Source organism: Paroedura picta, chromosome 7 (assembly GCF_049243985.1).
Source record: "Paroedura picta isolate Pp20150507F chromosome 7, Ppicta_v3.0, whole genome shotgun sequence".
Taxonomy (NCBI): domain Eukaryota; kingdom Metazoa; phylum Chordata; class Lepidosauria; order Squamata; family Gekkonidae; genus Paroedura; species Paroedura picta.
The window spans coordinates 111,305,513-111,330,071 of record NC_135375.1 but is presented as its reverse complement, the minus strand read 5'-3'; the positions used below and the strand labels follow the sequence as shown (position 1 = coordinate 111,330,071).

Sequence of the window (24,559 nt, the reverse complement as noted above, 5' to 3'; positions counted from 1 at the left end):
CCCCTTCTATTTGCCAGGAATTGAGAGGGCCGGATGCCATGATCTTTGTTTTCTTGATGTTGAGTTTCAAGCCAACTTTGGCACTCTCCTCCTTCACCCGCATCAACAGGCTCTTTAGTTCCTCTTCACTTTCTGCCATTAGAGTGGTATCATCTGCATATCTGAGGTTGTTGATATTTCTCCCTGCAATCTTGATCCCAATTTGTGACTCCTCTAATCCCGCATTTCTCATGATGTGCTCTGCATACAAGTTAAATAGGCAAGGCGACAGTATACAGCCTTGCCGAACTCCTTTCTCAATTTTGAACCAGTCAGTGATTCCATGTTCAGTTCTCACTGTTGCTTCTTGACCTGCATATAAATTTCTCAAGAGACAAATAAGATGCTCTGGTATTCCCATCTCTTTAAGAACTTGCCACAATTTGTTGTGCTCCACACAATCAAAGGCTTTAGCATAGTCAATGAAGCAGAAGTAGACGTTCTTCTGGTACTCCCTAGCTTTCTCCATGATCCAGCGTATGTTGGCAATTTGATCTCTAGTTCCTCTGCCTCTTCGAAATCCTGCCTGTACTTCTGGAAGTTCTCGGTCCACATATTGCTGGAGCCTAGCTTGTAGGATTTTGAGCATAACTTTGCTAGCATGAGAAATTAGTGCAATGGTGCGGTAGTTTGAACATTCTTTGGCATTGCCCTTCTTTGGGATTGGAATGTAAACTGACCTTTTCCAATCCTGTGGCCATTGTTGAGTTTTCCAAATTTGCTGGCATATTGAGTGTAGCACTTTTACTGCATCGTCCTTTAAGATTTTGAATAGTTCAACTGGAATGCTGTCACTACCACTAGCTTTATTGTTGCTCAGACTTCCTAAGGCCCATTTGACTTCTGGCTCCAGGTCAGTAACTACCCCATTGTGGTCATCAGGGATGTTAAGCTCGCTCTTGTATAGTTCTTCTGTATAATTTTGCCACCTTTGTTTGATCTCTTCTGCTTCTGTGAGGTCCCTACCATTTTGGTCCCTTATCATACCCATCTTTGCATGAAACGTTCTCTTCATATCTCCAATTTTCTTGAAAAGATCTCTGGTCCTCCCCATTCTATTGTTTTCTTCTATTTGTTTGCACTGTTCATTTAAGAAGGCATTCTTATCTCTTCTAGCTTTTCTCTGGAATTCTGCATTCAATTGGGTGTATCTTTCTCTTTCTCCCTTGCCTTTCACTTCCCTTCTCTCCTTAGCTATTTGTAAAGCTTCCTCAGACAGCCATTTTGATTTCTTGCATTTCTTTTTCTTTGGGATGGTTTTAGTTGCTACCTCTTGTACAATGTTGCGAACCTCCGTCCATAGTTCTTCAGGCACTCTGTCTATCAGATCTAATTCCTTAAATCTATTTGTCACCTCCACTGTGTATTCGTCAGGGATATGATTTAGTTCATACCTGAGTGGCCTAGTGCTTTTCCCTACTTTCTTCAATTTAAGCCTAAATTTTGCAACAAGAAGCTCATGATCTGAACCACAATCAGCTCCTGGTCTTGTTTTTATTGACTGGATAGAACTTTTCCATCTTTAGCTGCAGAGCACATAATCAATCTGATTTCTGTGTTGACCGTCTGGTGATGTCCATGTGTAGAGTCGTCTCTTGGGTTGCTGGAAAAGAGTGTTTGCTATGACCATTGTATTCTCTTGACAAAATTCTACCAGCCTGTGCCCTGCTTCATTTTGTACTCCAAGGCCAAACTTGCCTGTTATCCCGGTTATCTTTTGGCTTCCTACTTTAGCATTCCAATCCCCCATGATGATAAGCACATCATTTTTGGGCGTTGCTTCTAGAAGGTGTTGTAGGGCTTCATAGAACTGATCAACTTCATCCTCTTCAGCAGCAGTGGTTGGGGCGTAGACCTGGATCACTGTGATGTTGAATGGTTTGCCTTGGATTCGAACTGAGATCATTCTGTCATTTTGGGGATTGTATCCCAAGACTGCTTTTCCTACTCTCTTATTGATTATGAATGCTACTCCATTTCTTCTGCGAGATTCTTGTCCACAGTAGTATACCTGATGGTCATCTGAATTAAATTCACCCATTCCTGTCCATTTTAGTTCACTGATTCCTAAAATGTCGATGTTCAGTCTTCTCATTTCTTGTTTAACCACGTCCAGCTTGCCTTGATTCATGGATCTGACGTTCCAGGTTCCTATGGAATAAAAATCTTTACAGCATCGGACTGTCTTTTCGCCACCAGTTACTTCCACAACTGAGCGTCCTTTCGGCTTTGGCCCAGCCGCTTCATTCATTCTGGCGCTACTCGTACTAGCCGTCTGCTCATCCCCAGTAGCATATTGGACACCTTCCGACCTGAGGGGCTCATCTTCCAGCGTCATATCGTTATGCCTATTGGAACTGTCCATAGAGTTTTCATGGCAAAGATACTGGAGTGGTTTGCCATTGCCTTCTCCAGTGGATCACCTTTTGTCAGAGCTCTCAGCTATGACCTGTCCGTCTTGGGTGGCCCTGCACGGCATAGTTCATAGCTTCACTGAACTACGCAAGCCCCCTTGCCACAACAAGGCAGCGATCCTTGAAGGGGGTGAGCAAGGGAGTAGACCCTAAAATTGCAGCAGGCAGAATATATCCTTTGTGATAAAGCAAGGGTATAAGTCCCAAAGTCTGTGAAAGTTGGACAGTGAAAAAATCAGACAAGAGAAGAAACTATTTGTTTGAACTCTGGTGTTGGAGAAGGCTTCCGCGGGTTCCATAGGAAGCAAAAGTCACAGACGAGGAAATACTACAGCGCATAAAGCCTGATATATCATTGGTAGGCAAAATCACAAAACTCCAGCTCACTTACTTTGGCCATGTCATGTGATCCAACTCAACAGAGAAAGCAATCATGCTAGGACTTAGGCTTCACATCCCGCTCATAAGAGCGGGCTTTGAAAGGGGGGGGCGTGGCAGCGCCCCCCCCTCCCCGCGCCTTCAAGTTATGTTTGAAGGAAAGATGCTAACAAATAGGCTCTTTTTAAGCAATGTGCATACAAGATTTAAAGATATCCTGGCCTAGTTTTAAAACTTTTTCCTATGTAAACATCACAGAGGAAGTACCTAATGTAGGGGAAAGTACTGTGTGTTTTAACCTTTTCATTATACCCTTGCTATCCAAAAAGACTTGAACAGATTGTTTGTGATCTTTTTATTTAATGTTTATTTAATTGGCCATTTTTTGGGGGGGGGGAGGTTGACATGATGATATATGGTCATATCACCCCATAAAATAAAACAAAATTAAAATATATTAAAGATTTAATTATTGTCACCTCCCTATCTGCCTCTGGGTTGCTCCCCCTAGACAAGTTGGGGTCCTTGTGGTTTTCGGTCTATAGCCAGTGACCCCTAGCTTCTCAGAAAGCATGTCACACCCACTGAGGCAGTGTCAGCCATGCTGGTGGGGCTATGTAAAATTGGTTTTGTCTGTTTACATGCGGGAAGATCCTCCCTCAATTCTAAAGATTCCAACATGGCTCAAAGTGAAGACGACGAAGATGCTTCATCTCAGGGGAAGAAAGATAGCCAAAACACTAATGTAATGAAATGGCAAGTTTTCGTTTTATTTGCATTTTGCTCAAATGCCATGTGCAGAAATAAGAACAACATCATTTGGGGCAAAAAAATTTTGTGGTTCCCTGCCATGCATAATACACCCAAGAGAGGTAATCATGAATTCTGTTCATCATAATATAGACCCAGGGTATTTATTGGCAGTGTACCTTTATCTCACTGGCTGTAAACAGGTGTTTATTTTTTTGAGGGGGGTGTTGTATAAGGATATTTTTGTATGTGTGGGTTGACTGACCTTCATTGACCTATGAAGAAGATCCAATTTGATCAAGATGCGTCGCATCGTTTTGTTATCTGTGGCTTATTTGGGGGCATTATGCGCGTTGTTCAAAGCAGAAATAAGAAAACTGAAATCTTCCAAAACCAGGAAAGCTTTCCAAAAGGGAGGCAGAGGGTACCCACGGCAAGAGGCCCTTCCCCTCAAGCCACAGTTTCCTTGTGACATCTGAATTCAGAGACTGAAATCTGTCGTACATGAGGCAGCAAAATGATCACTGGCATTCACTACCAGTCTTAAAGTAGTTCCTTACACAGGGGCACTTTTTGAGCTTCATGAACGAAAATGAAATTTTTAAAAGTACCTCATAATATTGGAGGCATCCTCTGCGTCTGGATCCGGGCAGTATTTGTTGGCAAGGATTAGGCACGCGTCTGCTGACTCTATCTGAGACACCAAAGGAGACAATCGACATAAGGAGCACTCCGACATCTGGAGAATTATTTCCCCACCACCCGGAGCTTCTTGGAAGGGCGATATAAAAATGCAGTAATAAATAAATAAATAAAACCAAAAGGACTTCCCCACCTCCCCTAGAACGTGCTCATCTCGGTATTTCTCCGGAGGAAAGGAAGAGGTCTTCTCTGGGAGCCGCCCCGAGGCTGGGACTGCCTCTTGCGTCATCACTACATCTTAAAATTGTCATTGTGACCCTCTTTATTTCCCCCTAGAGATTTTTTTTGGGGGGGAGGAGGTTGGGGAAGTTTTACTGCCATGTTGATATTTTTATTGTAATTCTTGCTGTCTACTTTAATGGGGTTTTATTGGGGTTTTAATGGAGACTTGTAACCCGCCACGAGCTGTTTCTGGGAGTGGTGGGCAATAAATTTAATAATAATAATAGCAGTAGCAGCAGCAGCAGCAGCAGCAGCAGCAGTAGTAGTGGTAGTAGTGGTAGTAGTGGTAGTAGTGTATGCTTGGGGTGAGAGATTCCAACCCCCCCAAAACTCTGTTAGAAGCTATTTTTACCATAGAGAGTTTGCCCAAATACCAGAGCACTGCTGTGCTGTGATGATGTCACTCCTGGTGTCCACCAGAAGTGATGTCACTGCATTGTTGATGATAATGGACACTCCTAATGAGTTCTGGCAACTGTACATTAGAAGCAGAAGATTTGTGCCTTACATTTCCTGTATGAACCTATATTAGCTTTATACCAGTTTAACCGTTATGGCTTTTTACTAAGCATTACTGGAGTTGTAGTCTGGTGACGAGTCCAGCCTCCCTAACAGAACATCAATGTCCAGGTTCCCCTGAGACATGGAACACTTATCTATATCAGTTTAAACTTTAAAGGTAAAGGTAAAGGTATCCCCTGTGCAAGCACCGGGTCATGTCTGACCCTTGGGGTGACGCCCTCCAGTGTTTTCATGGCAGACTCATTACGGGGTGGTTTGCCAGTGCCTTCCCCAGTCATTACCGTTTACCCCCCAGCAGCAAGCAGGGTACTCATTTTACCAACCTTGGAAGGATGGAAGGCTGAGTCAACCTTGAGCCGGCTGCTGGGATTGAACTCCCAGCCTCATGGGCAGACAGCTTCAGAAAGCATCTCTGCCGCTTACCACTCTGCAGCACAAGCAGCTCGTAAGTTTAAACTTTAAGCACAGGTAAATGTAAGCAGCAAACGAAGAGCTAGAAAACAAGAGGGAGCTATTACCTTTACTCTCGCCAGGTCATGCGGATTAAGAACTGAACCCTGAAAAAATTCCACCTGAGTGAAGTGCCGTTTAAAAAGAGCTTCCAACTCAAGGTTAGGGGAGATACTAAATTGGGAAAGAGAAGACAAAACACAGGAGCATCAAGTAGTGAACATCACCCTTTCTTTTATCCAGGCAAGGCACAAAATAAAATCCTGTCATGCAAGCTAGCACTTTTTGAGGAGTCATCAGTTGTTTATGTTTAGGGTTTTTTTTTAAACTTTTCTTTTCCTTCCCTCTTCTTATGTGCTTTATGATTGCCCAAGGAAACAAAAACCCTGTTGGACGGTCACCATACCAGCAACATTCAGCGCCAGGAAAAGAGCGTTTTCATTTATTTCTCCACATTCAGCAAGAAGACATTTGAAAAATGAAAAAAAGAAAAGAAGAAGCAGCAAGGTATCCTTCAGAGGCATTGTGTCCAGATAAGGAATGCACCAAAAGCCGGACTCCTCTCCTTTCAGTTGCAAGGATAATTGGGGCACATGCCTTGCTTTACGTTCCCTTATTTTTTATTTTTAAATTTATTCTGACAATCCTGTGTTTGGCTAGAGAGGTAGTGGCGGGGCCATTCTGAAGATGGGCTGATACACTTTTCAATGCACAAAATACTTCCTTACAAACAGAAGCAAACCTAGCTGCTTGGGTTGCCTCCTTTGGGTTGAGAAATATCTGGAAAATTGGGGGGGAGGGGGGCTTGGTGTAAAAGGGTTTGGGAAAGGGAGGGACTTCAGTAGGGGACCATGCTGTGGAGTCCACCCTCCAAAGCTGCCACCTTCTCCAGGGGAACTGATCTTGGTTGCCAAGAGATCAACAGCAATACTGGGAGATCTCCAGGTGCCATCTGGAAGTTGGCAACCCTACTAACCCTTCACATGTCTTGGCGTCCATTATGCTGCTCTTCCCCCCCCCCCCCTTTCTCTGTTATGTCCCCGCCTTCCGATCCTGCCATGTCATTTGCTGATCACTGATCTCTTTCTTCTGGAAACCAGCCCCAGCTCTCCTTGCAAACAACTCCCTGCTTTGTCGCAAATGCCGATTCAGACACGGAATATTAAGGACATGCCCATGATAAAGAGCAATGCCTCCAGGCTTTCACAACTATTGGCATCGACTTTCCTAGACACCTTGGAGGGCCCATGTCCAGTTGGTGCTGAGGCAGCTGCATTGGTTGCCAATTGCAGCCCAGACCAATTTCAAAGTTTTGGTATTAACTTTCAAGGCCATCTGCAGTCTGTGGGACTGCCTATCTCCTGATGCCCCCTATAGGCTCTTTGCTCTGCGGGTGCGAATCTGTTGAAAATCCCTGGCCTGAAAGCAATTCACCTGGCCTTGACCAGGGCCAGGGCCTTTTTGGTCCTGGCACCGACTTGGTGAAATGAGCTCCCAGGAGAGCTCAGGGCCCTGCTGGAGCTTTCACAGTAAAATGCAGCATTTAAGATCTAGGGCCCCTCCCTGCCAGTACATCGGAACTCCTTTGTCATTAGCTCCTCTATGGCACAGGAATACAGTCTGAGATCGGGGTTGGTGGGCAGTTTTCATGCTACTTCAGGGGGCTGTTATAATAATTGTATGGGTTTATGGGGTTTTGTATTGTTACCCGCCATGAGCCACTTGTGGGAGTGGCAGGATATCAAACAATTAATTAAATAACATTTGCTCCCACCACCGAATGAGCAGTAAGGTGGGGCAAATTTCCGGTGTGAAAATGATCCCAGTGACTAAGGGGAACCTCCATGTTCAGGGGCAGTCAACTGCTGAATCCCAGTGCCAGGAGACAACACAGAGCTTCTGTCTTTATACCCTGCTGTTGGACTTCCAATGGAACTGGTTGGCCACTTTATGAGACAGGATGCTAGACTAGAATGGAATACTGATCTATTCTGGCAGGACTCTTCTAATCTTCTTATGAAGGCTTTGGCCTTTTGTTGGCCTGCAAGAGGAACTGGTTGTCACTGTGTAAGAAAATATGCTGGACTAGATGGACCTTCACTGGTCTGATCCAGCAAGGATCTTCTGATGTTCTTGGAAGGCTTCTATGCCTTGTTGGCCCTTCAGAGGAACTGGCTGGTCACTGTGTGCAACAACATATTGGATTAGATGGACCACTTGTGTGATCCAACAGGGTTCTTCTTATGTTCTTTTGAAGGCCTGGCCTATTGCTGGCCATCCAGAACCGGATGGCCACTGTGTGAGACTAGATGGTCCACTGGTCTGATCCAGCAGGGTTCTTCTTGTGTTCTTATGATGTCCTTGGCCACTGTGCCCTGTTGCTGGCTGTTTATAAGTGGTTGTCCACTGTATGAGATGGAATGCTGGATGAGGTGGACCACTGGCCTGATCCAGCAGAGCTCTTCTCAGGTTCTTATATTCTAGTCTGAAAGGCTACTTACTTATGCAGAAAGACGATCTCTACGTTGACATCATCCCTGTCCTTGTGTAGGAAGTCCTTCAGGAAGTTGGAGACACTTTCCAATGTGATGTGACCACAGACAACTATGTGCCTGGGACAGAAGAAAGGGCACAATTAGGTTTTCTGAGAAAAACAGGGAGGAGCCAAACACAAACAAGAGTGCCATATAATTACAGAAGAAGGAATTTGCCGTGAGTGTCTTAAAGGGAGAGAAAAAAACAATTAAGGTGAAGATTCTCCACTGCATTCCTGGGGGGGAAAGACAGGAAAACACGAACATCATGAAATATTGTAGAGACCAAAGTACTCCTGGGATTCCTCATCAGTTGCAGAAAATGGCTCTTATAAACTGAGGCCCAACAACTTTAAATAATGAGGCTGGGGTATCTTCAGGTAGGCCTCTTGGGGGTCAAAGTGGGGGAGGCAGCAACATTGAGGGAAAGGGAGCAGTGGGTTGGTACCTCTGGGTTGCAAGGGAGTTGAAGCTGGAAGAAGGTGAGCTTTGGGGATGGGAGGGGAGGTACCTCAGTAGGGTATAATGTTCTCTAAAGAAGCCATTTTCTTCAGAGGAAATAATCTTGGTTGTCTGGAGTTCCATTGTAATAGTTAGGAGGTCTCCAGATTGCCACTTGGAGGCTGCCAACCCCACTCCCCCCCTCCATATTGGCCCACCAGCTCACCCATCCCCATTGTAGAGCTGGCCGTTCCTTCCCAGGAGTCAGCTGTGGCCCTTCTCTAAGCAGCCCCGCCTGGCACAATGATGCTCCTTCCATTAATATCATTCTAATAGGAAGCATCATCTGCAAGAGGGCTTGACCAGGCCCCCAAAGCACTCTGCATTCATTGGCTCAGTTCAGGCAGGAAAACGAAACCATCGTTCCTTTCAAGTTGTCTTGTTGTCGGAGACCATCCAAAAGCCATGGGTGGGAAAAGGTTCAGGATGTCCACATTTGTACAGCACAAAAAGACGGACTGGTCAATGAGCCAGCTTGAGGTCCTCTTTTTGGATAACAGCCTGTGACCCTGAGGAGCCCTTCTTTGAACAATCTCCCCTAATCCCAGTTAATTGAATTTAAACCACGGTTTCTCCTTTGGTCTGAATTGAGCCCGTGTCTTGTACGGTCCTTCAAAACAGGGCCCACCAGAATGCAGAGAGCAGAGTGGAGGGATGCCAATGGTCTAATTTACAGATCATGCAGAATCCCCCAGCTTGGGGACTCCGAAACTTTTCATCCCTCCTCACCTCTGTATTCAGATTTACTGTTTTTTACACCATTGGCTGTTATACAACAGTACCTAAAAGGAGAATGCAAGTAGCCTTGTATATAATAGATAGAGGACATAAAGCTCGACTCGTTCATATCGCTGGAACCAAGTTGCAGCATGTTGCTCAATATAAGGCAAATAGGTGGCTCTACTAGATGGTAGAAGATCCCCAACCTTTTTATCACCGGGGACCGGTCAACGCTTGACAATTTTACTGAGGCCCGGTAAGGGGGGGTAGTCTTTTGCCGAGGGACATCGTTGCTACCTGAGCCCCTGCTCTACTTGCTTTCCCACCGACCCCCCTGACTTCCCGCCAACCCACTCAGGAAACCTTTCCAGAGCTATCAAGAAACCCCAGGATTTCACAAATCCCTGGTTGATAAAACCTGTATTAGAGCATGTCACATGGTAAACTAGGTTAATATCATTGAGCGTACATGATGCTGCCTTATGCTGGGTTAGATCCATCAAGATCAGTATTATATGCTGTGACTGGCAGAGGCTCACCACACCCTCAGGTAGAGGCCTTTCACATCATCTATGTCCTGACTTAAAAAAAAAAAAAACCACACACACAGATGTGCAAGATCAAACTTGGGACCTTTTGCATGCCAAGAAATCCCTGTGGGATTTGCCATGTTTAATGGGATCCGGTTTGGTTGATTTTCTCGCCTCTATGATGGGTACCATGTTGCAATGTTTGTTGTACTGTTTAAACCCCTTTTGTTTAATGTAAGTCAGCAGTCATTCTGTCCTGGGATTCTCAGACGTAGCTCACATCTCTTAGTCAGTTACCTTCCTCCCCACTGCTGGGTTCCTTGCCTTTTACACCGGGGGTAGTCAACCTGTGGTCCTCCAGATGTCCATGGACGACAATTCCCATGAGCCCCTGCCAGCAAACGCTGGCAGGGGGCTCATGGAAATTGTAGTCCATGGACATCTGGAGGACCACAGGTTGACTACCCCTGTTTTACACCATTTGTAACGTCCCCTCAAGGCAGCCCTCAGCTGTTGCTACTATCTTCTTCACTTTCTCTTCTGATAAGTGACCAGCCCCCATCACTACCATGCCAACCATCTGGAACTGAAGGCGAACCATTGCCTTGTGGGAGGAGTGAGGGTGGTATTCCAAAAGCAATCTAGGATCCGAACTGAGGATCCATTCTCAGTTCCTGCAGAAGTGTGAATGTTGCTGCTCCAAAGCCACCTAATTAAGAAGTCTGATTTTACAATCAAGAGTCTTGTTGGTGTCTACGGGGGGCAATCCTCACTGTCATGAGAAAAAAGTGACAGATACATGATGGACAAGCAGAAATACTCCTTTACGTAAGAGATTTAAATGTGGAATTTGCTGCCAGAGGTATAGATGGTTTTATTTTTTTGGGGGGGGGTTTGACAGATTCATGAAGGACACGTCTATCAGAGGTTACTATCCATGGTGACTAAAGGAACACCCACTTTCAGAGGCAGTCATTTTCTGAATCCCAGAGCCAGGAGGCAACATCAGGGAAAGGTCTTGGACTCTGCACCCTATTGATGGATGTGTGAGACAGGAGGCTGGACTAGATGGACCCTCACTGGTCTGGTACAGCAGGGCTCTTCCGAGGTTCTTATGTTATGCTATGATATGCACACTGTAGCAAGTCACCACTTGGTCAAGGCTCATCAGTATTCACCTACGAAGGTACAAAGAAGCACTGTTCATGGTATCAGGGCAATCGCCCCAGCAAGCTGCTCAGTATTCTGAGTTCATAAAGCGGCAGCCAAGCCCCCTTCTCAGGTCAGGCAATATGGGCATTCTTGTTGGCTGGCAACCGAAGAGACGGCAGGTGGCAGATAATAAGCAGAGCCCTTTCCAACGTAACGTTTAGACGGCTCAGGTCACTCCTACTCCGTAATTGTTCTGAGCGCATTCCAATAACCATGGGAGGAAAAAAAAAAGCTGGATGGAAGCGATGAGAGATGGGGAGGGGAGCGATGCAATCACTAACCATGTAATTTGCCATTAGGGCCCATTAGGCATGCTTGCCCTCATCTCATAATTCCATGCTTGACTACGAATGTGAGGAATAATGGTCTGGGTCATGTTGGGGGAAGGATAGTGATGCAGAACAATGGTGAGATCAATAACAGGCACAAAGGCATTATGAAAATCACCACCCGACGCAGGAGAACTTGCGGTGGTGTCATTAGTGGTAGAGAAAGTGCAGCAGGATTGAAATGCCACACATCTAAACGATAATAAGTCTAAATAATAATCTTATACAACATTGTGCGATTCAATGGGCCAGAAAGAGCTTGTCGTGTGGTGGTTTTTTAAACATATACCTCTCGTTAAAAATATCCCTGTATTGTATTGTCAACTTTATGACAGTATGTGTAAATACAATCACAAGATCTAAGGTAGAGGCTAAGGTGCAGAGCGGAGGGAGTTGAATTGGTGGGGCCTTCCTGGTCCCCTCCCCCTGGAGTGTGGGGTGGGCAGGACTGCAGAAATCGGCATTGTGTAATGCCATAACATCATTTTCAGGTTTGAACTCAGACATGGCATCACAGTGTCATGCAACAGTCTAGGGATTCCCAAAATCTTGATGGTTTTTACCACAGATATTTGGGGACTAGAGTGTTGCATTTTGCGGCTGTCCCCCCATTTTGCTTTCACTGGTCTATCAAACTGCAGCAGAGCCCTGACACCAGAAGGCTGCTCACTATAGAAGGCATACTGGCATCCATAGAGGCAAAATCGAGAGATGGAAATGCAATAGGAGCTGCATTGAAAGGAAAAAGTAATCCAGAAGGAGGAAATGGGAAAGAAACAAACAGTACATAAGAAGAAAACAGAGATGGTAGCTTTAGAGAACAGAAGTGCAAAGCATCAGGGCTGATTCTCACCACAAGAGGAACTCCTCCTAGAGTTAGCTGAGTGAGCTTCACTATTTGTTCCATCCTTGTTCCACCATCCCTCCCCAGCAAAAGAGTACTTTGCTAAGGATGAGAAAATACCTTGAACTAATCCCATCAATGGTCAGAAGGTGTCAAGAAGGAGTGCTGATGCTTTAGATCCTCCCTCCAAAAGCTACTTCTGCTCTCCTTTTATGGGGGGAAATCTACTACTGCCCAGTGGAACTCCCCATCATCCAATAAGACAAAAAGAGTGACCCCCCCCCCACACACACATTGAGCAGCTGCAACAGCAGCCATGGGATGGGCCATCGGAGTCATCTTGAGATGATCATCTCTAACCTTCTCCTCAAAACTTCTTTAACATAAGCCCTTAGGAACTGCACGATCAAACATTAAATTGTGATTTAGCAGAAACAATGAAAGGACATCTGTCGATATCAAAATATGCCTTGTAATGCTTCAGAAGTGCTGTAACCAGACACGGGCGGTTGGCTCGGATAAGACTAAAAGTACCCAAATCAGTGCTGAACTGCCCATTCCATGCATTCAAATAATCTAAATCAGGGTGGCTGAAATGGTTCATGGCTGAAATGGCTGAAATGGTGGCTGAAATGGCCATGATTCAGCCCATCTGAATGAGCCCCACACTTTCTCAGGCAGTACTTGAGAAGGTGGTGGAGATGTCAGCATACTGGCCTGTCCCTTTAAATGTTTGTCCCATCTTCAGAAGCAAAACTGCTTGCAAAGTTGAGGCAAGCATTTAAAGGGAGTGGCCAGTGTGCCATAAAGCTGATAATGACAGGCACCCCACCCGCTCCCTTTAAATCCTTTCCAAGTTGGGGAGGAATTTAATAAGAATGGCCCACCTGTCATTATCAGCGGTTTGGTGGGCACACTCCCTGCCTCCCAGGCAGCACAGATGCTCTCTGCTGCTTGGGGGGTGGGTGGGAAACATGTGCACAATCCCCCCACTCCAAAACTTCTTGAATTTGGGTTAATTGATTTGGCTGAATCTGACAAGGTGAAGGGGTAATTTTGCGACTCGGATTCTGTCCAGATAGTTTCCGGCCAAATCTGAAATTATATGATTTTTGGGGGGGTGCACATCCCTAGCTGTAACATTCTTACAACTATATATTTATGAACATCTTTGAATGTGGTGTATTCCTTTTAAAATACATTGTTTAAGATATAGCTCCCTTGCCTACCACACTGTGTTCCCATTTTGTTATCAAACTGGTTGCAGTTGCCAAGTTAATCAAGGAAAATGAGAGACAGAAGTGCAGGGAAGGCACGATAGATTTTTAAAAGCATTTTCGAATGTGTTTTTTTTTAATGTAATGGAACGTGCAATGAAATTCCAGCACGAGGCACCTCAAGCAAGTTCTAAACTGCATTCCAAGAACAACTGTACACAGAAACACTATTCAAGACTCAACGGAACACACAAAATTCAGTTCCAGGTGATGCCCATCCCTGCCATCACCACAGCAAAGCAAAGTCAGATTCCAGATGAACCAAAAAAGGCAAAGATTTATTAATACAGAAACCAAAGCAAAATGATGGCCTCAGACATAGAAAAATGTTATCAGCAGCCTTATTGAACCTGTAATATGACCTGGATAGCCCAGGCTCATCTGATTTCATCAGACCTCATAAGCTAAGCAGGGTCAGTCCTGGTCAATATTTGTACGGGAGACCACCAAGAAAGTTCAAGATCCCTTTGCCAAGGCAGGTAATGGCAAACCACCTCTGTTTGTCTGACTTGACGGGAGTCCCAAGTTAGGCCAATCTCATCAGATCCTGGAAGATAAGTGCACAACCCCGGGTAGAACATGGATGGGAGACCACCAAGGAAGTCCATGGATGCCACATCCAGGCCAGCCATGGCAAACCACCTCTGAACATCTCTTGCTTTAAAAACCCCAGGAGGGATTGCCATGAGCCAATTGTGACTTGACAATTGTTTCTACCACCCGGTTTGCTATTAGTATAGATCTACTATTATCTATTTGGTCAGGAGCTTCTTGTGAGCTTGAATTTATATGCAATGGAGCGTTGTGCTTCTTCTTTTTGCTTCGCCCTACCTGCTCCTCTGCTCTGCTTTCACCAGACTCTCACCTACACGAAACTCACTGCTTATTTGTCAACACCTCTCCTAACACCTATCCCCTAGTGCTGTGCTCACTACTTTTACAATGCATGTGAAAATACATCCTGAGCAGCAAGACCAAGAAAAATGAATGTCCCACAGCAACTTAACCAAGGGGACACGGATGAGTTGCACACAGAAGCCACATGTGGGCTCTGAAGATTTTGACAACAGGGAAGTAGGCCTTAAGGTTTATGGCAGCCATCAAGACACCTATCCTTCTATCCTCCCTATGTGTGTTACCCATTCTTTGTTTTGCTCATAAGGAGAGGGGCCAAGAGCCACATCCTGAGCCCTCTGAGGAAGAAACCTCTCCCAGGACAGAACTATTTTCTTGATTTATACTTGCCAAAACTTCAACCAAATGAAGTCCAATTACCACACAGCATAACTAAATCACCCCAAGTTAACCAAATGTAAGGGCTTCTATTCTACCACTCTTCCCAGTCAACTATGAAGCCTTCCTTAAGTTCAAGAAGGCTTCCTTGGATGGAAGAGATGGGTCAAAGGGAGACTTCCAGTTTGGCTGAGCAGAGTAGTGTGGTGTGGAAGAAGAAGACTGCCAAAAGCTGTAGGAACATGGTACTCCAATTCTGGAGCCTACCTAACCACTTCTTCACATCCTCTCTCTTGCTTGCAGCCTGAGTTTCATCCTTGTTTTGTTCCAAGTTTTCATCTTTGCAACCAAAATCTATAATAACCTCTCTCTGCAGCTCAGTCATCACTGTGCCATTGGTGTGGCTCTAATGCCAAAGGGAAAGGTGAAGAAAAGACAGCATTTTGAACAGCAGACATCTATTGGTCTCTGTGTGCCACTTGGCACAATTCAAGGGTGTGGACAGAAGGTCAACCTCCCCATTAAGTAGAAACTTGCTTGCCTGCCCACCTTCATTCTCCAGCTGTCTCCCCACATATACCTTCTACCTGTTCTTGACTATATTCAACACAACCTGTTGTCCTTGGCAGATCACATCTATTATCATCCTATCATCTCCTTTGGCCTGGTTTCCTTCCCCCACAATCCACCACCATCTGCCTAGATCATCTGCTTCGGTCCAAAGCTGTTTTCCTTTGAACAATCCCACATATTCTTCTGATTTAACGCTATGCATCAAACCTGGTGACTTTCCTGTGACCCTCTTTCCAGAATTCAGCACTTAAATAGTAAGCTGTGAGCCAATGATTTTTACATGAGGGGCTGGTGGGCTGGTTGCCCTCCTTTAACAGTGCAAATATCCTGTGCAGTAAAAATGGGTAGACAACCACAATAGGAAGTTCTTCAGTGTCTGCCTATTAGTTAAGAAGTAGGGAGGAATCATGTTCTTGCTACTTCTCTTGGTGCTGGTTTTTCATATTTGAAATTATATTTAGATTTCTGCCAACCTGCCCTGGCATGTCTTTTCTCTAAACATTTGCACAGCCAATCAGTTCTCTAGTGGACTATCTTAAGCCCCACGTAGTCCATACACCTTTCTAAAAATGCTTGGTGGATGCCACTGGGAACCCCAATCCACTTTCTGCCATTTTTGTCCTCTGCTTGTGGCTACTCCACTCCAAAGCAGAGAGAGGCATCCTTCCCTCAGGGGTTTCTGGCCCCCAGAACTTTAGCTGTGCAGACAAGTCGTGACAAGAAATCAGCCGTTTCTCAACTTTCCTCTTGGACTGAAAAAGATTACTGCCCCCTTCCTTACTGGGATCAAATTTAGGCTATAGGTAAGATTAAAACCAGGCTTTGCATGCTGAATGAAAACGATTAGGTACACTCTTTTAGAATCTTTGGAGGAACCATAATGTTCTAATCATCTGATCTGAAGATTTACAGGTTCCTTTGTCCCATGCCAAAAAAAATCTCTACATTATGCTTATTTGTTTTTTTCCAGGAGCCATCATAATGACAATTTTAAAAGGCCAAATAATAAAGCACTGGAGTGGTAATTTTGGAGGCAAGGTAGACGTTTCCGTAGGAGCATATTTTATAATGCATGGTTGTAGTTAATAAAGATATGCCCTTGGGAGGAAACTAATTAAAACCCCAACCAAATACACTCTGCTTGACAACATTATGCCAAATCCAAATTCAAACCAATGGTGGTCTTCCGAAACAATTAGGTAACGTCGCTGCTCTTTGGTATTCTCTTGGGCCTTGCTAATGTCGTTTGGGTTCAACAAGACCAGGGGGAATAAGAATAAGGGGTGGAGTCAATGCAAGCGACAGGCATGTTGGCCTATCAGCAGAGTGTGGATCAACCTCAGAGCTGCCATGAAAAAGACTGTGCTTGTAGGCTCCTCTGGACTATGGTACAGGATCTGGTACAGGCAGCAGCAGGACTGCCACTTGGGAGACTATGTGTTAATTCAGCCTTTTTCAAACTTTTGACCGTGGAGGATTCCCTGAAATATCTTTCAGACTTCAAGGACCCCCAGAAGTGGTGACCTGCCCTTTCAGAGAAGTGAACATGAACCAGGAGGGGTAGGAGCCAGTGAAGGACCAGACAGAGTAGCTGTTTATAGAACTGTGATCATAGTCTTATTCTCTTTTAAGAGACTGTTTCTCTAAATTGAAGTTTCCAGTTGAAAACATTTTGAAATTGATATTTTATTTATTTATTTATTTATTTGTTTGTTTGTTTATTTATTTAAATTTATCCCTTGATAAAGCCACTCAGTGAAACGGGATTTATTTAGGATTCTGGATATTAACGAATCAACTGGATCTTGAAGACTCCCTGGAAGTCTGCTTATTATCTGTTCCACATAATATATTTCTGGTAAGGCCTTGGAGGAGGAGTGTGTCTCATGGCTTAAGTGCCACTCAGTGCTTAACACCCACTCAGGGCGGCTGTCCTGCTTCTGAGTGCCTCCTCCTCCAACTGGCTTGCCTGTCTGTCCAAAAGCCAGCCAACCGCCTACCGTCCCCCACCCCACCCCTCCTCCTCCCACTTCCCTCTGAGGCTCAGAGGCTGTAGATCCCTGCCGCATGAGAGCTGCCCATGCCGGTGAGTTCCCTTCCCGGGGGCCTCTAGCCTGCAGCCTTTCCAGGTCCTGGGGGAGGGAAAGGCCATCTGCGGAGTTCTTACGCCCTCCCCCCAATCTAGTGCCCATTGTATTCCTGAATGAAACAGGCTTTGCCCCTAGTATTGTAATATTTGATGAACCATATTGTAATCCCAGTGCCCTATTGCTTGCTTACTTTCAGAGAAGTGGGCACGATAGTAAGATGTGGGAGCCAGCTCATCTATAAATCATTTACCATTTCCATTGTGGCCTGTAGATCAACAGGGAGAGTGAACTCCACGAACATCTAGTGATGTCAGAGGCCATCCAAACTTCTGGGAAAGTCCGTGTTATCTCTGGGGAGCTCTCACCTAACCCTCAAGTTTCCTGAAGCCCTGGTTGGGAATCTCTGTGTTTATAGGAGTTCAGTAGCACTTTAAAGATTAAAGAATAATTTTGCCAGGCCAAGAAAAAGTCCCAGGCTATCAGTTGTTTCCCCTACCAGAAGGGCAACCAATATGTGCCAGTGGTTCTTCGGGTTTTTTATGCCCTTTGGGATCCCCTTGTGGATCCATTCTCTTAATAAAGACGCTGATGGTATGGCTGCAGCTTTCTTTTGCGGGAGTTCAGGCTTACCTAATTCTGTAACCTCCTCTACTCTACATGCTGAGCTGGGCCTCCATACTATAGAACTCGAGCTTGGACTATATCCATTAAATACACGCTGCCTCCATCTATTTTTTAGACATCCTTTAAAAGCTTCCTTATAGTCTCAGATATTGTCTTTAAAATTAAATCTAAACCTAGATTCCTTAGCCAACTCTGGAGAGGACCATATATTCCAAACGGTCCAAAGAAGAATCCAGGATATTGACCTCCAGGTCATTTATGCTGGTGCAGGGGGTCTCTCCTAAAATCCCTCTTGGTCTCTCCTAAAATCCCAAACTTTATGGCACTTTATATCTCCATCCTAATAATACCATTGTGTTGCAGAGTGTTTATGTTAGCTAGACTACATGTATTTTCCTCTGCAGTAGTCGAAGGCAGATATGGGAGAATTCTCTGTAAAGAATCTGTCATATCATGTGTATAACCGACAACGTCATGATTTGATTTCCTTGTTTTTATCTCCCCCTAATGTTGCAGATGTAAGGTCTTTTACTTACAGCTGATAAATGCTTAAAGACTGCTAGACTGGTAGCCAAGTTTTTTATCTATAGTCATGGCCCACAGGCTAAAGTAGTAATGAAAAAAGCTTTTGAAGACTTTTGTACCTATTGTTTACTGGTTGAGCTTACATCATCAAGTGTACAAATTGCACATTAGATAGTGTCCAAGTTTGGAGAAAAATCTGTCTTATATCAACGTGGATCTCATTTGGTGGATATAAGTATCTGCAATTAACCCAAGATTTAATATTAATATTAGACTATAAGATAGTTATCCTTGAAGGTACCTGTACCAGAAAGCCAGGAAAAGAAAATAATTTGAGGAGTGGCCAAAGAGAAATAAATCACTCCGAGCGAATGCGGTCCACTTACAAACATGGATGTATAAGTAAAATTGGATTAATATGATAGCTAATCCAGGGAAGCACAGAGTGAGACTCAATCAGAAAAGGATAGGGACCATATACAGGCTAGGAGGGTGCATTAATACCTGTAGGTCAATTTAAGATCCGGTAAATAAGAAAGTTAAAATCCTTGTTCAAATTTGAACTTCTTAACGAGACTCCTTAAGATATCTATTAGAATATCCCTTTGAAGTTGTTTTGCAGGAGAATTCCATCAGCCACAGATGGCCCTGGAGTCTTAAAATGTATATCCATGGGTTTCTGAACATTATGGTTTTAAATGTCAGAGTTGTAACAATTCACTCTTTTGTACAAGTCCTGCTTGTTCAGCATGGACCAAAGGAAGGAAATGTTCCTCTGCGCATTTATGAGTCTTGCTGTCACTCAATGGTATGTTTTGCTCTTTTCTGGAGAACAAACTTGAGTAATAATAAAAATAAAGATAACAAAGGACATATTATAAAGCAGGGGTAGTCAACCTGTGGTCCTCCAGATGTCCATGGACTACAATTCCCACGAGCCCCTGCCAGCATTTGCTGGCAGGGGCTCGTGGGAATTGTAGTCCATGGACATCTGGAGGACCACAGGTTGACTATCCCTGTTATAAAGAAGAAAACACACTTGAAACTACCATCCATCCCATTTTTCTTAGGTAGGGCAGGTGCTGTGGGATGGCCAACTCTTGTCAGATCTTGGAAGCAAAGCAAGTGTCAGTCCTTGGAAGAGGCCCACCAAGGAAGACTCTGAAGAGGAAGGCAAGGAGGCTGCCAGAAATCAGCCGCGACTCGACTGGAACTTGACCCAACAATTGCATCATCTTATTTCAACCAAAGGTCTGCATGTTCCCTCCCTTGCAAATTTACTCGCAGGATCCATTATCAACGCTATTCTACGACACGATTCCTAAATCCACTTTCTGCAAACACCAAACCAAAAGCTTCCGTTTCGATGAATTGCAGCTGTGCGCGCAGACACAAAGGTCTGCTTGAGCAAAATAAGGGATGATGTTCTGCTATTTAAAATAAAATTAAAAAAAAAAAACAGCAACGGGCAATTAGGAACCCAAAGTCAAGCGTTTCATAAGGGGCCTCAACACTGCATCTGCACTGCATCTATTTAGCACTGCATAAAGAGCCTGCTTAATTTTCAGCAAGCTGCCTGCGGTTTATTATGATTTTATATTCTCTTCTTTAAAAAAAAAAAAAAACCCAGAAAAGCTCCTTCCAAATCCTTATAAATTTCACACTTAGGCAAAGGTTTAATCACTGCAGGAAATTGTCTCTTAATGCCGCTGGGCCTTCCACTTCCCCCCTTGTCATTACAGCAAGGGCAGGCATAGCTGCCAACTCTATGGCACTGGTTGTTTCAGGCTCGAATGGCCGCTTCGGCAAAGAGCACAACCTTAGTTTCCAGCAAGAAAGAGACAAATTACTTCTCCCAGAACTTTTCCCCTGCTCAGTTCCCTGGTGGACGGGTCATCGCTGCTGATTCTGTCCTGCAGATCTGAGACACCCACCCCCAAACACACACCCCAGTCTACTGCAGAGCAGTCACCGGATACATTTTCTACTCTTCGACGTTAATCAAAACACTACTGTACAACCAACCTTCTTACCTTCGCAATTATACGCCTGGTGTGATTAATGCAGAGAGGGGACAGAAAGTATTATTCGTAGCAGTGATATTAGTCATTGTTATATTTTTATATTTATTAACCTCTCTGCATCCAGGCTCCCCCGAGAATGGGTGTGTCCCTACTGAGGGATCCATTGGGAACTTTTAACTTCTCTCTGGAACCACCACTGGAGCTAAATGCATAGGACTCCGAAGGGCTTCATATAATCCCTGTGTAATGATGGGTCTCTAACAATCTAATTGTATGTTGGACAACGGGGATAGGCCTGCAACAGGAGGGTGCATTTGTGGCAAGTATGGGGTGTGGCCCCCTGGATGGAAGACCACTGAGGAAGTCCCTGGCTGCTTCACAGAGGCAGGCATTAACAAGCCACTGCTGAATGTCTCTTGCCTTGAAAGCCAGATGGGGTCACTAGTGGTGTTCCCTCTAAGCCAGTGGTTCTCAACCATGGGGTCCCGGCCCCACATGGGGTTGCCTGGCCTCTTCCGCGGGGTTACCAGTTTGGTGGCCGCTATTGCGGCTGGCAGCAGCTGACGATGGTGGCCGACAGCGGCAGTAGCAGGTGGCGGCAGGTGGCACCAGGTTGTGGCAGCGGTAGCAGGCAGTGGCAGGCAACAGGTGGTGGTGGGCGGCGGCAGGCAGAAGCAGCGGGCAGCAGGGGGTGGTGGCAGAGGCTGGCAGTGGCCGGCAGTGGCGGAGCCATGGCAATGGCCGCCTCCATGCTGCCTCCATATTTTTCTGCACTTGCGTGCCCACCCCCATGCACCTGCACACCCCGCACGTCTGCGCACTGCTTCCGCCACACTTGGTGTCACGGCCATAAGGAGGTTGAGAACCGCTGCTCTAAGCTCTATGCATGAGCAGGTGCTCATGAAAACAGGAAGCCCTGTTCAGCTGTGATCTGGAGCCGCACAGGGTCTTGCACTGCCCATTGCTCAGGTTAAGAGAACGATAATTATCTGCTGCTCAGGATGTGAATTGCTCCACAGTAGTGGGGGAGGGGTAATTAGAGGGGACATTGGTCGCTGTAGTCATCTGTGCCTTGACGGCACATTCCAGCACCCATCATGCATCTGCATTTCATAATATTATATTGATGATTCATGATATTTTGTTATTGGGGGGTTGTTCCTTGTAAGCTGTTTTGAGCAAGACCTGGACAAGTGGCATACAAAATTCTAAAATAAATTAACATAAATCTCAAGAAGGCAAAACTAGAGCAAGGCTTTATCCTTAGATGCAACAACCAGAATCTTCTGCAGCTCAGTAGGTTTGGATGTATTTCAGCCTTTAATTTAATCCACATTTGAGGCCATGGGCACCTTTAAGACCAACAAAGATTTATTCAAGGTGTGAGTTTTTGTTTGCATGCCCATGAAAGCTCACGCCTTGAATAATTATTTGATGGTCTTAAAGGTGCTGTTGGACTCACATTTTGTTGTGCTTCTTCAGATTACTTCAGACTCGAATTAATGTACATTTGGATCTCTGTGGTAGCCTGATCATCAACCTCAGTGGTCAGTCAGTTTAGAAATACTTATGAAGAAGAAGAAGAAGAAGAAGAAGAAGAAGAAGAAGAAGAAGAAGAAGAAGAAGAAGAAGAAGAAGAAGAAGAGTTGGTTCCTAGATGCCGCTTTCCTCTACCCAAAGGAGGCTCAAAGCAGCTTACAGTCGCCTTCCCTTTCCTCTCCCCACAACAGACACCCTGTGGGGTGGGTGAGGCTGAGAGAGCTCTGATATTCCTGCTCAGTCAGAGCAGTTTTATCAGTGCTATGGTGAGCCCAAGGTCATCCAGCTGGCTGCATGTGGGTGAGTGCAGAATCGAACCCAGCATGCCAGATTAGAAGTCCGCACTCCTAACCACTACACAAAACTATGAGGAGAAGACCCTGGGTGGATGGGGTCTGCTTGCACAAAAGGTGAACTTTCTTTTTCCTATATGAGGATACTTGCCAACAACAATTGCCAAATTAGCTCTATCACCAAAGGAGATTTGAGACCACGCTAAGGAATGCCTTTGGGGAAATTACACTGAAGACCCAAGTCAACTATCCTGTGGATAAAACAACATCAGCCACAGTATAATCCTCGAGGTGGGATCTGGACTTTCTGTCCACTTGTAGGGAAACGACGACACGAAACTCTCTGGGCTGTTTATTTTCCAAGAAAATCACATCCATTCCATTGGAACAAATATAAAGAGCCTCTTCAAAAAAACCCCCAAAAAAACGAAACAGAAAACAAAAAAAACCCACCCGTGCCAACCCATCACAGTAAATTACAGAGAGTAAATCGCAAATTCTGTTCCACATTCACTGACTACATTGTATTTTTTTCGTCAAGCAAGTAAATGAATTGTGACATATATTGATCTAGATGTCTCTGGGTAACTATAATATTTATATCAAATACATATGCTGGGTTTTTCTCTTTTCTCCCTCTCCCTTCTTAAGCTTTCCAATCAGGCTTTCGTCTGCCGGCTGCCCATCATCTCTGCCCTCCCTCGCCCTTCCCTTCGCTCTGCCCTCGAGTTCTGAGTGGGCCATCCTGAAGAGCACTCCAGGTGCGATAAGATGGGGATGGGCGGAGGTGGTGGCTAAGATCAATTCCCATGAAGGCCATGATGACAGAGAGAAGGCCGCAAAGCAAAGCTTGATCTCGTCAGATCTAATAACCTAAGCAGGGAGATCACCCAGGAAGGCAATGGTCAACCACCTCTGCTTCCTACCTGCCTGGAAAGCCTCTTGTTGGGGTGGCCATAAGCCAGCTGCTAGGGTTGGGTGCTCTGGCGGCCGAGGCACCCAACCCTAGCTGTGACACTTGACACACTCATCCTCATCCTCTTCAGAGGCTAGGAAATGCCTTTCCTATTAAATCTCTCCGAATAACGCTCCTGTCAATGATGACTTCACGCAGATTAAAGGCATTATATATTTTGGGTTTTAGATTCCAGGAAATCGCAGGGGGAGGGGGTTGTTATTTCCTTCTTCAGCAAAAGCCACATCACTGATTGCTTCGCCCCGGCTCCCATAGACTTTGTGCTGATTTCACTTATTCAGACCAAATTTTTACAACCCACATAAGCGACCTCAGATAAACATTTTGGTTTTGATTTGATTTTTTTGAGTTAGAAATGAGAGAGACCCACAAGGCCTTGCAGGGGGCACCTCGTTTCCCCCTCCCACCTCACGGCATCTTTGGATTCCCTGGTAGCACTTCTCGCTTCTTCCACCCCCCTGCTTTCCTTCCTCCTTCCTGCTCACCAGCAAGCCTACTTTTATTGGCTTCCCGGTTTCCATCTTTTGCTCCTCTTCCCCCTCCCCCAACTCCCCAGCAGCTTCTCCCTGGAAGATTGTCTACCTGCTGATCTGGGCCCTCTTGCACTGCAGAAAAGCTACAAGGCCCTGAGGTGTGTGGGGGGGGGGGACATCATATTCTTCCCTGAAGCTTCTTCCCTGGATGGTTTTCTCTTTTCCTCAGCATGGCAGCCCATCTCCTCCCCTTCCCCAGCTCCTCCCCATTCACCAACCGGCATGTCACAAACATTTGGCTGACAGTATGGAACGAGCCCAAAGTCACCTGGGAAGCATCCAGGCAGACTGGGGATTTGAACCTGGGACTCACGGATCCTAGCCTGCAACTCTAGTAACCCCTACACCACAGTAGCTTTTGTGGGGCATCTGCTTTTGAATGGAATCAAGCATCCCTTGGGCAAGTCATGCAAACCGGGAGGCAGCCAGCCGCTTGGCGGTAGCTGGTGGGTTCGGCCCCAATGAGTCCTCCCTCAAAGGCCAGAACAGTCCACGAAAGGGCCTTGCCCCCTTTCCCTGATTTTACTGATAGAAACCATGGTTAGAAATGGCTCATAATGCCTAACAGGGTATTTCTTTCTTAAAGCTACAGGCACTGTTTCTTTAATTTGGGGGGATTAACCCACCCATGTTTTTTTTTGGGGGGGGGTATTATTTTTTTGTTTTAGATTTCAGACTTTTCTGCAAAGCTTGCTGGGACTTTTCTCAGGTTTGCAGAAAGACCG

General features: G+C 45.3%; 1 protein-coding gene across 9 annotated transcripts in view; it reads right to left on the bottom strand.

The window, feature by feature from the left end:
* Nucleotides 1–24,559, bottom strand: part of KCNMA1 (potassium calcium-activated channel subfamily M alpha 1) — a 581,951-nt gene that overhangs the window by 184,731 nt on the left and 372,661 nt on the right. For all 9 annotated transcript variants that reach the window (XR_013232722.1, XM_077345959.1, XM_077345953.1 and 6 more), the window contains exons 10-12: nucleotides 7,979–8,089; nucleotides 5,546–5,651; nucleotides 4,193–4,275 (exon numbers count right to left, since the gene is read on the bottom strand). Coding sequence is in view for 8 of the 9 variants with exons in the window: in XM_077345959.1 (XP_077202074.1) it covers nucleotides 4,193–4,275; nucleotides 5,546–5,651; nucleotides 7,979–8,089 (300 nt within the window). In the remaining variant the exon portion in view is untranslated. The remainder of the gene's footprint in view (nucleotides 1–4,192; nucleotides 4,276–5,545; nucleotides 5,652–7,978; nucleotides 8,090–24,559) is intronic.